Source organism: Penicillium maclennaniae (genome assembly GCF_028827695.1).
Source record: "Penicillium maclennaniae strain IBT 15551 chromosome Unknown utg000007l:1.0-4884863.0:1.0-4888362.0, whole genome shotgun sequence".
Taxonomy (NCBI): domain Eukaryota; kingdom Fungi; phylum Ascomycota; class Eurotiomycetes; order Eurotiales; family Aspergillaceae; genus Penicillium; species Penicillium maclennaniae.
The window spans coordinates 2,515,321-2,533,195 of NW_026623219.1; the positions used below are offsets into that span (position 1 = coordinate 2,515,321).

General features: G+C 48.9%; 8 protein-coding genes across 8 annotated transcripts; 3 read left to right on the forward strand and 5 right to left on the reverse strand.

Annotated features, from left to right (window-relative positions):
• Nucleotides 1-454: 454 nt before the first annotated feature.
• Nucleotides 455-1,564, reverse strand: N7477_008157 (cupin domain-containing protein; the record flags this gene model as incomplete). The annotated part of the gene is made up of 3 exons (XM_056969820.1): nucleotides 455-756; nucleotides 830-1,264; nucleotides 1,318-1,564. 3 exons carry the CDS (start codon nucleotides 1,562-1,564, stop codon nucleotides 455-457), a joined length of 984 nt encoding a protein of 327 aa, XP_056819852.1.
• Nucleotides 1,565-1,847: 283 nt separating this feature from the next.
• Nucleotides 1,848-3,556, forward strand: N7477_008158 (uncharacterized protein; the record flags this gene model as incomplete). The annotated part of the gene is made up of 7 exons (XM_056969821.1): nucleotides 1,848-1,901; nucleotides 1,951-2,139; nucleotides 2,196-2,550; nucleotides 2,596-2,746; nucleotides 2,797-2,952; nucleotides 3,000-3,139; nucleotides 3,207-3,556. The coding sequence occupies 7 exons, from the start codon at nucleotides 1,848-1,850 to the stop codon at nucleotides 3,554-3,556; spliced, it is 1,395 nt and encodes a 464-aa protein (XP_056819853.1).
• A 426-nt stretch (nucleotides 3,557-3,982) lies between these two features.
• On the forward strand, nucleotides 3,983-5,120 carry N7477_008159 (fumarylacetoacetate hydrolase family protein; the record flags this gene model as incomplete). The annotated part of the gene is made up of 4 exons (XM_056969822.1): nucleotides 3,983-4,263; nucleotides 4,380-4,515; nucleotides 4,580-4,949; nucleotides 5,014-5,120. 4 exons carry the CDS (start codon nucleotides 3,983-3,985, stop codon nucleotides 5,118-5,120), a joined length of 894 nt encoding a protein of 297 aa, XP_056819854.1.
• A 1,772-nt stretch (nucleotides 5,121-6,892) lies between these two features.
• On the reverse strand, nucleotides 6,893-7,778 carry N7477_008160 (RlpA-like double-psi beta-barrel domain-containing protein; the record flags this gene model as incomplete). The annotated part of the gene is made up of 2 exons (XM_056969823.1): nucleotides 6,893-7,435; nucleotides 7,509-7,778. The coding sequence occupies 2 exons, from the start codon at nucleotides 7,776-7,778 to the stop codon at nucleotides 6,893-6,895; spliced, it is 813 nt and encodes a 270-aa protein (XP_056819855.1).
• A 2,298-nt stretch (nucleotides 7,779-10,076) lies between these two features.
• N7477_008161 (uncharacterized protein) lies at nucleotides 10,077-11,003 on the reverse strand (the record flags this gene model as incomplete). Its single annotated transcript, XM_056969824.1, has 1 exon — nucleotides 10,077-11,003. The coding sequence occupies one exon, from the start codon at nucleotides 11,001-11,003 to the stop codon at nucleotides 10,077-10,079; it is 927 nt and encodes a 308-aa protein (XP_056819856.1).
• Nucleotides 11,004-11,719: 716 nt separating this feature from the next.
• On the forward strand, nucleotides 11,720-11,995 carry N7477_008162 (uncharacterized protein; the record flags this gene model as incomplete). The annotated part of the gene is made up of 1 exon (XM_056969825.1): nucleotides 11,720-11,995. The coding sequence occupies one exon, from the start codon at nucleotides 11,720-11,722 to the stop codon at nucleotides 11,993-11,995; it is 276 nt and encodes a 91-aa protein (XP_056819857.1).
• Nucleotides 11,996-12,129: 134 nt separating this feature from the next.
• Nucleotides 12,130-13,139, reverse strand: N7477_008163 (uncharacterized protein; the record flags this gene model as incomplete). The annotated part of the gene is made up of 2 exons (XM_056969826.1): nucleotides 12,130-12,678; nucleotides 12,735-13,139. The coding sequence occupies 2 exons, from the start codon at nucleotides 13,137-13,139 to the stop codon at nucleotides 12,130-12,132; spliced, it is 954 nt and encodes a 317-aa protein (XP_056819858.1).
• Nucleotides 13,140-13,725: 586 nt separating this feature from the next.
• Nucleotides 13,726-17,853, reverse strand: N7477_008164 (uncharacterized protein; the record flags this gene model as incomplete). Its single annotated transcript, XM_056969827.1, has 5 exons — nucleotides 13,726-15,448; nucleotides 15,536-16,841; nucleotides 16,896-17,127; nucleotides 17,178-17,533; nucleotides 17,598-17,853. 5 exons carry the CDS (start codon nucleotides 17,851-17,853, stop codon nucleotides 13,726-13,728), a joined length of 3,873 nt encoding a protein of 1,290 aa, XP_056819859.1.
• Nucleotides 17,854-17,875: the final 22 nt, after the last annotated feature.

Below are 17,875 nucleotides of genomic sequence, written 5' to 3' on the forward strand. Positions count from 1 at the left end.
TCAACATCAAGGGCTGAGCACTTCGAACCAGCGACTGGATGTGACATGACACAGAGTCACCAGAGGCCGTATACACTCCTGCCATCTCGAGGTGGCTTGGTACCTATTTGTGTACCTGCACTCGACATCCTCGAGACATCGCCTCACACTAGTGTCCTCCTTCGGCCCGCAGTAGGCGCACAGAGCAAGCGGCGGAGCATCTTGCCCGGCCTCAGAATTGGCGCTCAGATACGCGCGGATCCTTGGGACCAACCTCGGGTAAGAATTCGGGGATAACGTGTGAGACCCATGCTGTCCCCGTCAAACAGTGGGGCGAATGAGGAGACATGGAACAGCTCGCAGACGCCATCTACGTTTACCGGTGAGATCAATCACACAGATTTCCTAGGCTGTCACTATCTAGCCCTAGGGGATCGGCTAGGATCATCCAGAGATCAACAGGAGTTAGAATTTTTCAATCAGACACCAGCGCTTCCACGTCCATTTCCTCGGACCGATAGAATCCCAAAGCATCTAACATGGGTCGATCGTCGAATCGATACAGATACACCTTCTCGCCGTGCGCGAAATGCTGAAACTTGTACCACGAGGGGATGCAAAAGGTATCACCGGCCTCCCACTCGTATTTCGCGTCCCCGATGATCGAATGCCCATTCCCAGACACGACGTGATAAACAGAAGAGGTCGTCTCCCGCCGGGATGGCGCAGATGAACCTGCGGAAATGCGCTCGGCGCAACCGCCCAGAACTCGACTCACTGTATAGATCAGCTGCACTGTTCGTACTAAATATGCAAGAAAAAAAATAACAAAGGAAAAGAGAATGATTACCTTCACGACCATCTGGTTTGAGATACCGTTGCGTTGCCCAATCGCCGGACGAACTATCCAAACGGGCCTTCATCTCCGCCCAGGGGAATACCAGTGGCGAAGTGGTACTATCAACGTCCTCGGCTGGATATCGTGGCTGATTAAAATGTTCGACGAAATGAACAGGAAAATGTCGGAAATTGGGCAAATCCAGCCCGTCGAGCCAGACCATTGGGCCTGATCCGTCTTTGCCGTGGTCGTGGTAGTTCCACGTCGGGGTGAGAATTACATCTCCACGCTGCATCTTGATGCGCCGACCGTGAACGGCTGTGAAGCCGCCTTGGCCTTCGATGATGAAGCGCATGGCGAACGCCGTGTGTCGGTGTGCACGGGCGGTCTCGTTCGGCATGACAAGCTGCAGGCCTGCATACAATGTGTCGGTCGTATACGGCGCATCTAAATAGAAATAGATCAGTAGGTCTCTCGGTACGATCGAAGTATAGACTCACCACGGGCAGGATTGATTAACATCAGGACACGACGCTCGGCTTGCTCCGCTGAGACGAGATTCCCGGCGCGCTCGAGATTCGGTCGGATAGATTTGTATTTCCATACATAGGGGATAGTAGTCGGACTCGGAGCCGGCGGGTTCAGTTTTGCCATCTGCTTCCACAGAGGAAGAGTCTTGCTTGCTTCTAGATCAGCAAGAAGCTTCTCCTCCGAATCGGTGGTGGTGATCTGTGCTGTCGATGACATTTTGAAAATCCAGGTGGTGATTGACAACGTTGGTATTTCACAACTCAAGCAAAAAGGTTTGGAGATCCGTTTCCTATCGACCGTAAATTCGTCCAAGTTATATTCTAACAAAGTCGTCATGTAGACACCTTCATTTCCCAGGACGGGGATACACGGGAGGCATCCCCGGTCACGTTTCTAGATCGCGGGAAAGCATGGCATTATAAGCTAGCAGTGACATTATCTCACATCAAAGCACAAACAGCTTTATTTTTTTTGCGTTGGTCTCGCCGGGATACCGAAGATGGCAATTCAAAGTGAAGCTCACGATGAGGCTGCTCCAGGTAGCTCACTCAAAGTAAGTCAGACAGCAGAGTTTCCAAAGACTCAAAACTCAAGCAACACAGAACCCAACTTATCCAAGCAACTGTCTCACCTTCCTGAACCCACCAACCCCGACCCCAGCCCAGGTACCCCAGGTTCGCCTCAAGATTATAGTGGTTGGCGCCGGACTAGGAGGCCTCGCGACAGCAATAGCCCTCGCCAGCTCCGGACACACCGTCACAATCTATGAACAAGCACCCGAACTTGGCGAAGTGAGTATCTCACCCCTTCATATCCTACCTCAACCCCCCAAACTCACAGACCATAGGTCGGCGCCGGAATTCAAATTCCTTCAAACTCAACACGCCTCCTAAGCAGACTCGGCCTGGACCCGTACCTTGAGAAATACATCACAGAGCCCGAGACAATCTCATTCCGACGATGGGAGTCCGGACATGTGATTGGTCTCACGCGGCTGATCCCTAATTTCCGCGAGACGTTCCGGGCGCCGTACTACGTGATTCACCGCGCTAATTTCCACACGGCGCTGCATCGGCGGGCACTGGATCTTGGGGTGACTGTCAAGCTTGCAGCCAGAGTCACTGAGTTTAATGTTGCTAAGACTGGGATTTTGCTTGAGAGCGGATATTTTGCAGAGGCGGATCTTATTGTAGCTGCTGATGGTAGGGGACTCCTTCAAGTGTTTGACAATTTACTAACTTTTGCAGGTGTCAAGTCTGTCGCAAGGAGATTGGTTGATGATGGGCCTGCATTTAAGCAGACTGGATTCGCAGCCTATCGTGCAACAGTTGATGTCGCACGTATCAAGGCAGATCCGGAGATTTCTTGGCTTTTGGAACGCCCGAATTTGAATATCTGGTGTGTATGGAAACATTCGTCTATCAATCATCTTCGTTAACGCTGAGCAGGATCGGTGATCAGAGACACGTCATGACATACACAATTGGAGCAGGTAAATCATTTAACATGGTTCTTTCGCATCCCGATGACACAGACCCTTCGACCTGGGATCAAACAACAGCGCTGAGCGATATGAAGCGTGAGTTTGAAGGATGGGACACAAAGTATGAAATACCTAGGAATATGTATGAATCTTAACTGACTTGACCAGGCTTCAAAAGATTATCGGCATGATTGACAAGACCATCAAATGGCCGCTTGTTAGTGGTACACCTTTGGCGCGGTGGACTATGGGCCGAATCGTGATCCTCGGTGATGCGGCACACGCTATGTTACCATATATGTCTCAGGGTGAGTGACCGAATTAGCTTTTCACTTCATGTGGTATTGTGAAGGTAGATTGCTAATCGACAAGCAGGCGCAGCAATGGCCGTAGAAGACGGCGTCGGTCTTGCCCGCTCTCTATCAAAAATCAAAAACACCCAAGATATAACGCGTGCGCTCCACATATTTGAGAAAGTCCGCATGGACAGAGCAGGGAAGATGCAAGAAGCGAGTCTTTTGAATGGCAAGTTATGGCACTTTGCTGATGGGCCACTTCAACAAGCTCGTGATAAGGCTATGGGTCCAGAGACGCGGGGTGAGCCTTTTAGTAATAGTCCAAATCAGTGGAGTGATCCGGCGACGCAGATGTGGGCTTATCATTATGATGCGGAGGTGGAAATTGATCGTGCTTGGGAGAAGGATGCGCGGAGGAGTTGTTTATAGATTGTCACTTTGATGTTTCAACTATTCAGAAATTAAATGAGATACTCATGCGCTGCATGGGCTACTATAAATCTACTTGAGATCTCAAAAGTCTTGGTTTTTACCAGCTCTAGCGCAGATGTCAAATTGGTAGCGAAATTGACATGGACAAAATGACTAAACAAAGATGCATCCTCGAACTATATCCAAATAGAATCAACGAGTGAATGCTCCCGGAAAACGACTCGATATTTTGGTCGGAAACCCCGACTCTCTTCGCCCGGAAGCGACCCGGACACCACCCGATCTACCCCCGGCCAGTACACCCAAAGATCCAAATAGCACATAAACCCCTCAACAACTCAAATAGTGTCTCCCCCAAGCTATCGAACATACATTTTTTTCAACTTTTATGTTTTTTTACAACTCATTCAACAAATAGATAACATGTCCCTCCCTTGGAAACGCCTCATCCGCTTCATCGCAACAGACGGGCGAACGCTGCGGGGCGAACCAATCCTGCCGACACCAACGACAGACTTAGGCTTCATTACAGAAAAAGACAAGCTACAAGCCATGGTAATTGAAGGAGAGGATGTCTTCGACACTACAGGAAAGACCCGCGTCACGGATGAGATTGTGACCGTGCAGACGATCCTGGGGCCGTTGACACAGCATGAGGTCCCTATACTACGATGTGTCGGGTTGAATTATGCAAAGCATAGTGAGTGTGGAAACAATCTCCTCACAAATTCACACCTTCATACGCAGACGATGCATGATTGAAGTGCAATTTCAAAACCACCCGAAATTGAATCACTAACAATGTATATCCTGAATCTAGTCAAAGAAGCTGGCCGAACACCACCCCCTTCCCATCCATATTCTTCAAACCCAACACCACAGTCCACGACCACGGCAAACCAGTCGAAATCCCCAAACTCGCCCAAGATGAACAAGCTGACTACGAGGGCGAACTAGTAAGATCCCAACTCACGCTCGACTCTCATTGCCCCTCAGACAACGAACTAAGTAATACTCAAGTGTTTGATCATCGGCGAGCCGGCCAAAAACGTCCCCATCGCTTCCGCTCTCTCCCACGTCGCAGCTTACACAGTCGGTAACGACATATCCTCTCGTAAACTCCAACGCGACCCCGCCCTGGCAGGCCGCGTTCCGCAATGGGGATTCTCGAAGGGGTTCGATACCTACGCACCATTGGGACCGTGTCTCGTTGCAGCCAGCGAGATTGTGGATCCAAGTACGTTGTCTTTGAAAACGGTTGTTGATGGGGAGGTTCGACAGGAGGAAAGCGTGAGTGATTTGTTGTTTGATTGTGCGTATTTGGTTTCCTATCTTTCGCAAGGGACGACTCTGCAAAGAGGGTGTGTTATTATGACGGGAACCCCTGGTGGTGAGTTTTTTTTTTCCTTCCTGGTTTTTATATTTTGGGCATGAATGGTGGCTAATGTGGACAGGTGTTGGTGCTGGACTTGAACCGCCGAAGTATCTTGTGCCGGGGACTCAGATGGATGTGTCGATTTCGGGCATTGGGACTCTGAGAAATGGTGTTGTTTTCGAGTGAATGTGTCGAGTTGATGGTTTGCGCCCTCTGTCTCGAAGATCTAGAGAGGGTCTTTCTGTTTCCAAATACATGATACACTGGCCAACATGATTATGGCGTACTCTTTTAAAGGTCGGCTATTTAGTGACAATCGACCTATTTCAAGCCAATTCACCAAGCTTCTTCATTTCTGCTCAGTACATTTGCTGAATACAATCCACCGAAAATCTATGACCTCCTTGAGTACTCCGCGCGTCCAACTATCAAACTTGGAACGGCCCGGTCTTTAAATGCTATCACGGAGCCTTTTGGTCTCACGCCAAACGGTCTCGTTGCAGCGCCCACTAATCGTAAATCTTATTTGATGTATATCCTTGCAGGTGAAGAGAGTGTCAGGTATTTCCATCTTTAGCCAATCTGCGAGACCGCTCATGTCCACAGATATCGCGACATTTTCCGAGCTTTTATCGCTGCATGCCTCGTCGGGCAGAGCAATATCATGCCAAGGTAAATAGGCAGATAACGAGACCATGACTCCGAGAGCATAGAGGTCATGTTCTAGACTGACCAATTGAGAAAGCCTTTTCCAGTATTTTTCTTGAAAGGAGAAGACTGGCGCAAGACCGGTCGTATGATTCCCGCCGGGGAAGCCCAACCGTTGACAGTCTTTGATCATTAATGTATCTTTGCTGGGGTGCCTGCTGCGGCCACCGTTAGGAGCTACGCCCGCGGCACCTTCAGGCTTCTAAGTCGCGTAGGCAGTGTTGACCGTGCGTACCTGAAGCAGGCCATTAGAAACCGATCTAAGACCCGAAAGCGATAGCGCGCAAGTCTACATTCAGAGTAGACAGAGCGTGCAAGACTTACACGATTTACGTAGACTGTAAAGCGTTTCAGAGGTTTCATCCTTCAAGCAGTCCAATTATCAGCTCCGCAAAGCCCAAACTCCAAAGTTGACGAAAGAAGCCTAATCCAAGAATCGATGGCTCTCCGCATGGACCTGGTCCAGCACAGCCATATGTTTAAGGGGTAGTCTCAAGGCTCAAAATGCATCCTAGGCAGACACATGAGCCGAGGAATGTCGATCCACACAAGCCGTCGCTGGGGAAAACCAGCCACGACCCGATGATTGGTTCGGACACCTTTGTATGTCTCGCCCCTTTTCATCGTGCTATTTCCAGCTATGTCTTACATGTCTCATAGCCACAGGAAGAAAAGTTTACGCAATGGAGACAAGATGGGATAGTGTGTGGTCAAAAAGGGACTTGATTCAACGTGTAGACTGGAGCTAGTCATAATCAGTCCACTCGCCGAGCACGGCATCATTCTTTTTCTCAATTTCACATAAGCATGGTCTTCGTAAGAAATCATCACACTCCCCCTGCGTACAGCAACGAGACATGCTCAGACAGTCTTGACACGCTCATTGCGCAATACATTGGAACGATAAAGGGGGAGGCGGAACTTTTGGTGGGTAGCATCTCGCAAGTAGTATTGTCACAAGTCTCAGAGAAGAAGTAGATTCTATAAACAGGAAAAGGATCATAAAGGATAAAAGAACGCAACCCACTGGGCGCGCAGTGTAAAAAAAAAAGGGTGTTTGTAGAGACTGAGAGAAACAAAGAAGAGGGCCCGAGAGAAGAGCAATCGGGAAAGAAGTGTAGAACATAAAAATCGTCATCGAGACCGTAAAAAAGTGAGACTTGTCCAATCTGCCGGAGATGGTGCCCTAATTTTTCATAAAATCAAAGAAAATCACACTCCAACGCGCACGCTCGACGTGGCTAAAGAGTTTAGTTGATGTACCAGGTGGCGCCAGAGAGACGGCCCTCAGACAGAGAGGCGAAGGCCTCGAAGAAGGCGCGGGAAAGGTCGACGGAGCCATCGCCGCAACCCATGCACTTGTCGACGACCGTACCAGTCTTAGTAACACCATTGTACTCGATGGTGACAGTCTTGCCGCAGTCGCTGTCGGTCATGATGCCGACGGGCAGGGCGAGAACGAGCTCGGTCTCGCCATCATTGGTGGTGCCGCAGGAGCTGGGGTTGGACGAGGAAGTGGCAGTGTCGTAGTAGGTCATCTGGCCAGTGCAAGGCGAGCCCTCGGAGCAGGAACCGGAGTAGCCGGAGCTCGAGGTGGAGGCGGTGAACTCGGTAGTAGTGGAGCTAGTAGCAGCGGGAGCGGCCTCAGTGGTGGGAGCAGCGAGAGCGGCCTCAATGGGGGTGGGAGCAGCAAGAGCGGCCTCAGTGGTGGTGGGAGCAGCAAGAGCGGCCTCAGTGGTGGTGGGAGCAGCGCTGGTAGTGGTCTCAACGGGGGCAGGAGCCTGGGTGGTCTGCTCAGTGGGAGCGGGGGCGACAGTTGAGGTCGAGGTGCTGGAGGTGGAGGTAGAGGGAAGTCTCCGCCTCGACAGGCTGTTCCTCGACCTGAGCGGCCTGGGCGGCGACAGTGGTGGGAACAGCAGCAACGGCGGGAACAGTGGTGGTCACAGGGACGACAGTGGGAGTAGCAGTGGCAGCGTCAAACTGGCCAGGGTAAAGAGTGGTGGTGACATCAATGGTAGTCCAGACGATGTCAGTGACAGTCTCCCACACAACGGCGCGCTTGTTAACGGGAGCAGCGAGACCGAAGGCAGAGAAGAGAGCGCCAGCGAGGGCGAGGGTCTTAGTAATGGGAGCCATTGCGTGAGATATTTTTATTTTCTTCAAGGGAGAGTGATGGTATGGAATAAGTGAATCACTGCACAGCAGGATAAGAAATCGAAAGCACTCAAAAAGGAGCGTGAGTGTGCAGACGAAGTGGGAGGGACCGTTGGTGAGAAAGAAGGGGAAGTGGAGGAAGAATGGTTGATTAAATACGAGGGACGCGCAAAACCCTCACTCGGTACAGACCCACCAACCTTCCACGAACCCATGGTCACCCAAGAGCCATGGGTGTCCACTGCACCCACTCGGTCATGGTCGTGAAAATACCTACCTGATTCAATTGTACTTGCTACCTCACTTTCTACTTGTCGCATTCTCTGCAAACGAGTGTCCCTGGTCTCGGAAGGCCCGGAATCCCCCAAGGCGCTGATTGGGACCACAAAGTTGCGCCAACGCGAATGGCGCAGGGGCACATCTGTGCCACAACAACTCCGCGGCTGAAGCAGCCGATCCAATCGTTGGAAGTTGGAGAAGGCTCCACCGGCCAAAATTGGGTACCTGGCAGAAGGCCGAAGCCTATTCTTTCTTGATGCCAGATCCGGCCATGTCGCATTGAGCCTTGAGCCTGTCGCCTCGCGCCCGCGATGATGCGCAGAGAAAGCGAATGGAAGCCGGCTGCCTTGGAAAGCCAAGGCCACGCCCTACCCTGGACTGGTCAGAGGCTTGCAGTCGGCCTTTGTGTGCCGGGGCGGGTCACTGTGGGGAGATGCGATTGGCGAGATGAGCCCTGCACAACTATGAGATCTTAGACTGGTTCGTCTAACGGGCCTGAGATGACAGGCACCCCTGTTCGCCTAATGACGTGCCCCGAGCGGAATACTTCTCCCTCACCCGACCGCGTTTTTTTATTCCCGGTGGGTCCCTGGCGCCTGGTGGCGATCATCTTCAATGTCCTGGACTGCCCGGTCTTTAGTCTCTCAAGACTCCGGGTTCCTTCTTTGAGCTACTAATGATGGCAGTAATCTCGATAATGCGACCTTGTACGAAATCTTCAATCCACCATGGGGACAGGGGCTCTATGTGACAGGCTCGGATCGCGGGCGAAGATGAAACAATCACAAATCTCCGCCCAAGTTCTAGACCGAACCGGCCCTTCGCAAACAAATCACAACCCCTCATCGTTTTTGTTCCTCCCACTCACTGCTACTCCGCCCAGCCAAATTTCTGTAGAGTCCGGAGTACGGAGTACAAACTTGGTCAACCGGGAGCTGCTTGACTCAAATTCTACCTGCGAGAGTCCAGCTTGCTGCTGCGAGACATAACGTAATTGGGGGAAGCTGGAACAAGTGTCCCGGACTTTGAGCTTGACCATTTTTAATTTAAATTTCTTCTTTTTATCGGCGAGGAAGACATCATTTACCGATCAAACGGCACGATCAAAAATGTGAAATGTATGCGTGGCGTGCCGACGATGCGATCGTTTCAGCTGTCATCACATACCCCCAAATCCTAGCTCGGCGGCTAGACCGACCATTCAAAGTCCTTTCGAAGCAACATACCGTTCGCAACCTCGAAACAGGTTTAAGACCTCGAATCCAATTCTGTCTTACTTGACATGTGAAAATCGAAATGGCCACCCCCGAAACCGTCTCATGATTCAACGCCATTTTCAAGGAAATCACACGAAAATCGAGTGATGCAGCGACGCAACGGAAAAGGGCACCTGGAGCAAAAAACCTAGAATCATGGCATCAAAGTCAAACCTCCAATGTGGTGGCGAAAAAGAAATGAGCTCGGTAGCGGTCCGATTGCAACAGGTACGGGATACCTTCAAACGGCGGGGAGGTGGGCTGTTCGTTGGCTCATAGTCCTCGGGGGAGTTCGTTGACCGTTCGAACACAATCAATGGTTCGAGGAGGGTCAAATAAGCCGCCCCACTTTTATGTTCTTCCATTCTTCCAATCCTTCTATTCAAGGTTTTAATCAGATGTGTCAGCGCCGGATATAGAAGGTGGGGGTGCTTGAACCGTGGATTGCGAAAGTTCGTTGGAGATGTCGGAGGGGTTCGGATGGAACACTTAGTGATGAGCGCATTCTACAATTGCTGATGAGTTGATATGGTGATGAGGTCGACGAGTGTCGGTAGAGTGGGTTTTTTCAGCCCAAAGAATGGGTTTTTACGCTGAGGCATTGCCGTCACGGGAAACGGCCTACAAGAAAACAGAAGTACCAAATAACGATATTCATTCTATCAATTCTATCAAAAAAGCAACGGAAAAAACTCAATGCAAAAACTCAATGCAGAAAAGAAAAGCAAGAAAAAAAAAGCAAAATTCATGCAATAACCTCAATATCAAAGCGAAAATTGACCGAACTTCCAGACATTGAAGGCCAGGTATAAATCTGTTTGATGCGTCTAGTCCCACGATCAAACGCACCTAGTACAAGATACCCAACCACCTTACCGATTCTCGTCCCCAACAGAGCATCATAGCGTGGCGTGCCAACCTTCCAGGCTCGCGGTACCCAATGTGGCCACTTTGGACCATGAGCCTCGGTATAGAGTTGATGCTGGACGAAGTCAAGAGTTTCTTCATTAACCACGTTTCTCACAAAAACATACCTCAACCTATCGATCGCATGATGTCTGGTGTAGATAGCCTGCGTGATCTGGGAGATTTGCGGCGCAGGGCTGCCCTTTTGTCTCTTGATGGTGTTGAGGGCAATCGCTCCTTCTCCGGCAAATCCATCCCACACGCAGGTGGAATTGCCATTTGAGCAGGCGTAGAAGCGAGATACGTTACCTGGAATAGGAACGTCCACTCTGTGGGGATCTAGATCACCCAAGGTTGTCGTGTCACTTTCGCGAAGCGAGTATCCCATCTCTGCGAGCTGCGGCCAGGTTAGTGTTGATTTGGAGATATGACAGTTGTGTTCTTGAGGATCGTCTATCCAGCGGCGGATTTGTGCTCCGCGTTCTTGAAACTCACTGAGTTGGACCGTTGTTGGTAGAGCATTTGGAGTGATGTCCTCAATAAGGGCACGTTCTTTAGTTGAAGAGCTCCCTTCAAATGAAATTCTCTCTATGGTCTCTGTGGCTGGAGTCTCGTCTGCGACGATTGAGTTATCTTCTGATGGAAGAGGGACCATCATAGGATTAAGCTCAATGGAGCTTCGCTCGCTGTCTGGGCCACTGAGGCAGCAGCAACAGTTTAAACCGTGAATAAGTGTGCCGGCAAACTCGCTCAGACGACGAGCCATGATGGAAATAGTCTAGAGTATGTGGTTTGCGATTGTTGCTCCAAAGTCCCGAATGCTGGTGATTTTGATGTTTGATGAGCCCAAATTGAGTTAGGTTTTCAGGGCTTTAAGTATACCTCATGGCTTGTGGAATTTCTGGACTCTCTTTGTTGAGTATTCGAGGTTTGGTCATGATCTCCGAACAAAGAGAATATTGAGCTCTAGGACTATTCAAGACAAAGTCGTATACTTGTAAGACTGATTGGGCCCGGGCTTGTAACAGAGGTTGAGAACCTACAATTTTGTAATGAGACCTTCGGAGACATTTGTGATGAAAGAAGGCTCGACACATTCAAGGCTCTATTGTGAGCAATATTAGCCTTTAGATACACTTCACCGAGTGCTTATTCTTTTACTGGGACTGGGACAAGTGCTACATGGGTACAGTAGTTTTCGAATTCAGTTTGACCTCACACTCTTTAGACTTGATTCCCGGAAAATAAATCCCAATAATGCGAATTCTGTTTGGATAAAATTTGAAGCGCTTGAATCTAGACCGCTTATTTCAATAGTCTATGTATCCCACAATACGTCTTTGGTACTATGAGCGATGTATTTTACACGAAACTCGCATACATACGCTACCTCCGTACCTCTCTCCCCTCTCCTCTCCCTTTGTGACAATCATAAACTTCCTGCACAGCGGCTTCCCGGTTATCGTTATTAGTCCAGGCAACATGGTTCCAAGACTCTCGCCTTCAAAGCTTGTTCTCATCCATGATATGATAGAGAGCGAATCCTTCACCGCGTCTGAAATGGCCGAACAGGCTGAATACAGCAAGCAGACCATCATCAGTATCCGCAATAACTTGCGACAACTTGGAAGCATCTACGCACCCCAAACCCGACTAGGTCGGAAACGAAGTGTGACACCTTTGATGAATGAAGCCCTCTGTGATCATCTCTCTGAGAAACCCGGCCTCGACCTCGAAGAGATGGTTGTATTCCTATAGGATGTGTTTCAGGCCATGGTTACACCCCCAGCTTTAGAAGAGCCCTTGTCGCAAAGGGTTGATCCAGAGAGACTGCACGGAAACGTGCTAGGGATCAAAATGCTGAACAATTCCAACGCCTTCAGTAGATCCCCTTATACGCGATGATAGCGGCCTCGAGTTCTGTTATACATATCGTAGATGAAAATAACCGTCAGCCAGAGTGGCGAGCTAACCGCAAGGATTGTAATGAATAACAATTCCTTCTCGGCAGTTGGGTGAATTATTCCATCTTTAAGAACTTCGGCTCGCTGCCGATAGAATAGTTCTCGTTCTTCTTTCATCCACACTTTGACTTTGTTTAATCGAGTATATCCCAATTCCTGCGACTTGATGAACCTTTGATGTATCCTGCCAAGTTTCTCAGACTGATGTTTGGACCGCATAGCGATGTCTCGCTCCTTCCTTTGTTGTTTCCTGACAAGAGCACTTTCATAATCAATCTTCTGCTTTCGACGACCTTCTTCTGTTGCCTTGCGCTTTACGCGCCGATGAAGCACCTCTTTTTGTTCGAAATCATGGTCGCGCAAGACCCGGTCACGAAAAGATAGCAGTGATTCTTCATTAAGCGGAACCATGACTATTAATGGTCCCTTCATTTCCATATATGTTTTGCAAATATGATAATAAGGAGACCAAGCAACCTTTAATGGAGCTATTAGCAGATTATCAGGATATATATATCAATACCAAAGCACACCTGATATATTCCACGATCCGAGGCAGCCCCCCTAATGGCGAATTCGAGCATGTCACTCAGTCTCTCTTTAACGTTTTCAAGATCGTGCAATCTCGCATCATTTCGGATGTTATGATGCGCCATAGCATTCCTGATATCCTTTGATTTTCGCAACAAGCGGCGGAACTTTTTTCGTTCGTCTTCACTCATCATTTTGGAGAGGCATCCATTGGGCTCCTTCAAATGAAGACGAATAATGTCAATGATAGCCGGCAGATCAGCTGCCTGATGATACGAATATCCTTTTGTATTCAAATTCTTTTCATCGATCAGCTCGCAAAGAATGTAGCCCAGGAATTCAAGCTCGTCGGTCCAAGTCATCAACCGTGCTTGAATTTCAAAGTAGGTCACTGGGCATACTGACATCTTGATAGGCAAATTATTGCACAGCGGGATCCTCCTGAATTCGAAGCTTGTCTTTATAGAAGTTCAGATGGGTAGATAGAGTTAGTGCCATTCTAGGCAACTTGCTCGTCATGACTTTTGGTGTGGTGTCCATCTTGATGACGTCAACGATTGTGAGGGAGGTTGAATGAGAACTGGCCATACCTCTCGATACAAGATGGGTATAGGAATAGCAACCAAGTTCATTTTCTAGTAGATATATAAAGCTACGGTGATATCAAGTTCGCTGATCATCCTACCCGACACCATAAACTCCTTTTTTGTAATTTACGACGACTTGACGAGGATACGTGGGTAAACCTGGTCTAGCGGCAAGATATTCTAAAGCAGACAGGTGACCTTAGACAGGATTAGCGTATTGCAGATTTATTTCCGGAAATTAGTTCTAAAGAGTAAGAGGTCAAATTGAATTCGAATATTACTGTATAGAAGGTAAAAATCTGTGTAATGGACGCTCAGAATGACTGCTTGCGACCCTAGTTACGTTGAGATTATTGTTCGAAAAATACCACCCAACCCCATTCCTACGCCAAACAACTCTGATCCTTCATCCTTCAACCTGCAATTTCCCCTTATCAGTCCCCAGATCCAGCAACTTCTTAGTAGGCCGGCTTTCGGCCCGATTCGAACGATCTTTCAACAACCCCAGAATCGTGTCCTTGAAGTTCTCTCCTAAATCTTCCCACACAAACTCCGGATTCAGTGCCTTGATGAAAACGCGCATCGCACTGACAGAAACATTCATTATCTTGCAGACTTCTTCAGCAGAAAGCTCACTCTGCATCGTGTTGATGAAGGTGGACTGCAGTGACGATTTGAACTGTGCGAATTGATCTTCTGCCTTTGTTTTCCTCAAAGCCGTTGTGTCTGAGCCTGATTTCTCGTTTGAATTAACAGCTGCGAGGGATGCGGACTTTTCTCCCGTCAGAATTTCGTGAATGAAATCCTTATCGAGAGGCTCAATCGAGTGACCATACTGTCCTTTCTTGCCAACTTGCCAAGGAACACGGCGTGTTTCTGCATCGCCCAGGACTTGCCTGGTGAGTTCTAGATTTCTTGTCTTGGTAGTTTCGTCGATGTTATCTCCGAAATCTGCGTTCAGAAGATCATTGTACACTTTTACGTTCTGAACTTTCAAGGATGCAGGCTTGACGCGCCAGAGGGAAGCGATGCTGGCGTGTTTGTCCACAACCTTCTCGCAGAAATGCTTCACATTAGCCCAGTCACTGCTTTTGCACGCTTCTGACACCTTGGTCTTGAGTTTGCTAAATGTAGCTGAGCGTGTAGTGTAGATGTTGGCGGCAATCATGTCATCGTGAGTGCGTCGCTCACCCCCATGGGCGAGATGTTTGAGATATCTGATCATGTCGTGGTAACCCCGACTCTGCTTCTCTAATTGATGTGGAAGTTTCTCCAGCAGACGGGCTGCCGCGGCTGCGGTATTAATATCGTTTATTGTAAGCATTCCCATGAAAGCGGTGATGATGGTGCGAGAATGTTCAAGCTGAATGTTTCGAAGCTTGCAGAACTTGATCATCTCATCTGCACGACTTGATTTGACTGCAGTAAGGTTTTCGTTCTTGGTAACAACCCGGACAATAGCCTTGTCAAGGAGTTTCTCCAAATTTTCATAGAATTGCTGGAGAGGCCAGCCGGTGTAAGGATACAAGGCGACGACGGTTTCGTACCAGATCCACTCAATGCCTGTTCTTGGAAGCTCGTATTGCGGATTCAGACCAAACAGCTGCCAGACCATGCTAAGAGGACGCACTCCTGAGCCTGCGATTGTCAAAAGGTTACCAAAGAGTCCTCGCATCAATCTTGTGACTGTGTCCTCGGCTTCCTCTGACACAACTGGCGTAGTCGTCCTCATCGCCGCAAGCTTCCCCATGGCGGCCATCAACAACGCGCTCATGAGATGACCGGTCTCTGGGCTGCTAGACTGGATGTCATGCTCTCTGGAAGCTACTGCTTGGCTAAGAGTGGATCTCATGATGATCCTTAAGGCGGCAATATGTTGCTCGTTGCACTTCTCCATCCATCTCACGGTGTAAGGGCTTTTGAGGTTCACAAATTCATCCCAGCAGACCCAGGCTAACATCGATCCTGTTCCTGATCCTTGGCTCAGGTATGGCAACGCCAAAATTGGGTGCGATGGTCCGACTTGGCTTTGAAGTGGACCGTTATGGTGGGTCTGAGACTGCTCTATGATGATTCCTGCGTCAAATCCTTCGAGATGTAGAATTCTTGAGTCAAGATCGCAGCATGGACTATAACGGAAGGTTAGCGCTGGGCCCTTTTGTAACCGGGCGGCTTTTCAGAAGACAGAAAATCTTCGGGAAGCAGGATTCACTCACCTAGCATCGATGGCTTGGCTGTTCAGATTGCGTAGCAGCTTGTGATAGGATGTTGTCTCGATATTCAATAGCATGACACCCATATCACCTGCATGTGTCTCAAGGTACCCCGCCAGTGTATTGAAAGTCATGGACTTCACAGCATCGACATTACCCTGAATTTGTGTTTGACGAACGAGTCTCTTGAGATCGTGGGTTCGCTTCGAAGTTGTTTGAGACGATATCATGTTGGCCAAGCTTGAGATCAGTGGCTCGAGAGCCACTTGTATCTCTTTGGTTATCTTTCTCAGTTTTCCAAACATATCAGTCTTCTTTCTCACTGATTCTGGATTGGCTGCGTTGTGCTCTTGGGTCAGGAATTTAGTGTAGCTGTTCCTCAACGGAGCCGTCATTTTGCTGATCTTTGTCGAGAGTGCAGACACTAAGGCCTTGGAAAGTTCCTGTAGATCTTTTTGATTCAAGAGCATCTGTAGCTGGGGAATCGCTGCTTTTATGTCCTCTTCCAGCTCATGAATTTGGTCGAACGAAAGGTCGTCGAATACCTTCTCAAGATGTTTGGGCTGGACGAAATGCCCTGAAGTGGGCAATATAATCGGGGTTGCATGGCCAAGGTTTGCAATGCGCTCAATCCTCGGATCCAGTAAATATTTGACATCGACAGTCTCGACAATGGACGTCACATCTGTGCCAAATTCTATTCGCGACGTATTCATGTGCGCCCGATTAGCAAGGCCGCGGTAGAAGTAATACTTCTCGGCGATTTGAACCAGAACCAAGGACTGTGGTCCTGCGAGTGCTGTCACCGCATTGATGTTCGTTGAATTCAACAACGCCAGGATTTCTTCCGTATTTCCGGGTTGGTTTTCTGGCCTGAGCTGCACGATGAACAATGCGTTGATTCTGTACACACTTGCGAGGTTGCGGGCATTATCAGTCATCCGGTCGTCGACGATAACTACAGCACTCTTAAGTTCCTTGTAGTAATTTCGGATAGCAAGTTCGTCGGTGAAGGGAATGTTAATTGGGCATGTTCCTGTGGCCAGTAACACTGGGCCTTGCAGTTGGGAACCAAAAATGCATGGCAAAACCACGGCAGATGGCTCAGATTTCGAAGCAAGCCTTTTGTCGGGCACCTCGAACTCTATTCCGGTCCCGAAGCGTATGATCTGTGTATCCTTCAGATCGATGAAGGTAGGAAGAGTAGAGGAATCGGAAATGAAAAGCGCGTTCTCTTTGGTCATCCAGTCCAGGGTAGTTGAGTTCAAGCTTGTTCCCTCGTCGGGGGAGTCTCTCAACATAGTGACATCTTTAGATTCATTAGCTTTACAATGTAAATTGGTGCGGATTTCGCAACACCTACTTCGGCGAGTGACTGAAGGAGCAGAGATGGTAAAGTCAGCGCGCTGAATTGCTTCCGGAAAGCAAGCGCTTATCAACTTATTACTGTGACACATCATGCCACAATCTGTAGTTGCCTTTGGCAAAATGGAACAGATAAGGGAGTCTCCATCTCTTTTTATCACCAGCGGGCAACAGATGGTCGCGTTTCCAATTGTCGCTGCATCCAAGGGAACCGGAATGATGTAAAGAACCTGTAAAGCACGATTAATCCGTGTCAACGCAATAAGAATATTTGACTGACCTTCTCAACATGATCAGCAACAAGCAACGCAGGGTTTGTCCCCAGAAACCTTGTTATGAGGGTAGATTGATAGCCAGAGATGAAGACGCAGATGTCTTTCTCTGTGAGGGTGTCTTTGTTGATCTTGACATAATCGAGAAGATCCTGTCCGTTGAGAATGTCACCACTATGAGAAATTCCGGGGAAAGTGTTTCTCGCAAGCCAGCAACAAGCGTTGCATAACGCATCAGCGAAGCAGAAATCGTAGTAGGTGGGAGTTCGTTCGGAGACTGCTAAGATTGTAATTTGGTCTGAGACTATGGGGATCTTGAATGTAGAGGCTGGTGCTTGCATGATCTGAAAGTCCTCGAAAACGCCTGCTGATGTTTAGTGCTCACTCTTGGTCCGAGTTTTGACGGAGTGAAACGAGAGAAGACATACCTAGGTGAGACTTGAAGCCAGCCATTCGCCTTAAAAGGGTCTCGCCCATCTCACCCAGATCGACTGCATTGAAAAAGTAGTCTTCCGGGTAGGAAGAAATATCGATTTCTTCAATACCATTGTCTGTTCGACAAAGAAGCAGACGCTCAGGACTGAAAGGGTGTGCAGAGCCGACTGGAAGCTCCTCTAGGATCTCACGAACGCGAGCCTTGGACGATGCGAGCGGATCGAAGAAGGTTTTCCTGACTTTTTCCATTTTGGCTAGTCGCAAGTTGCGG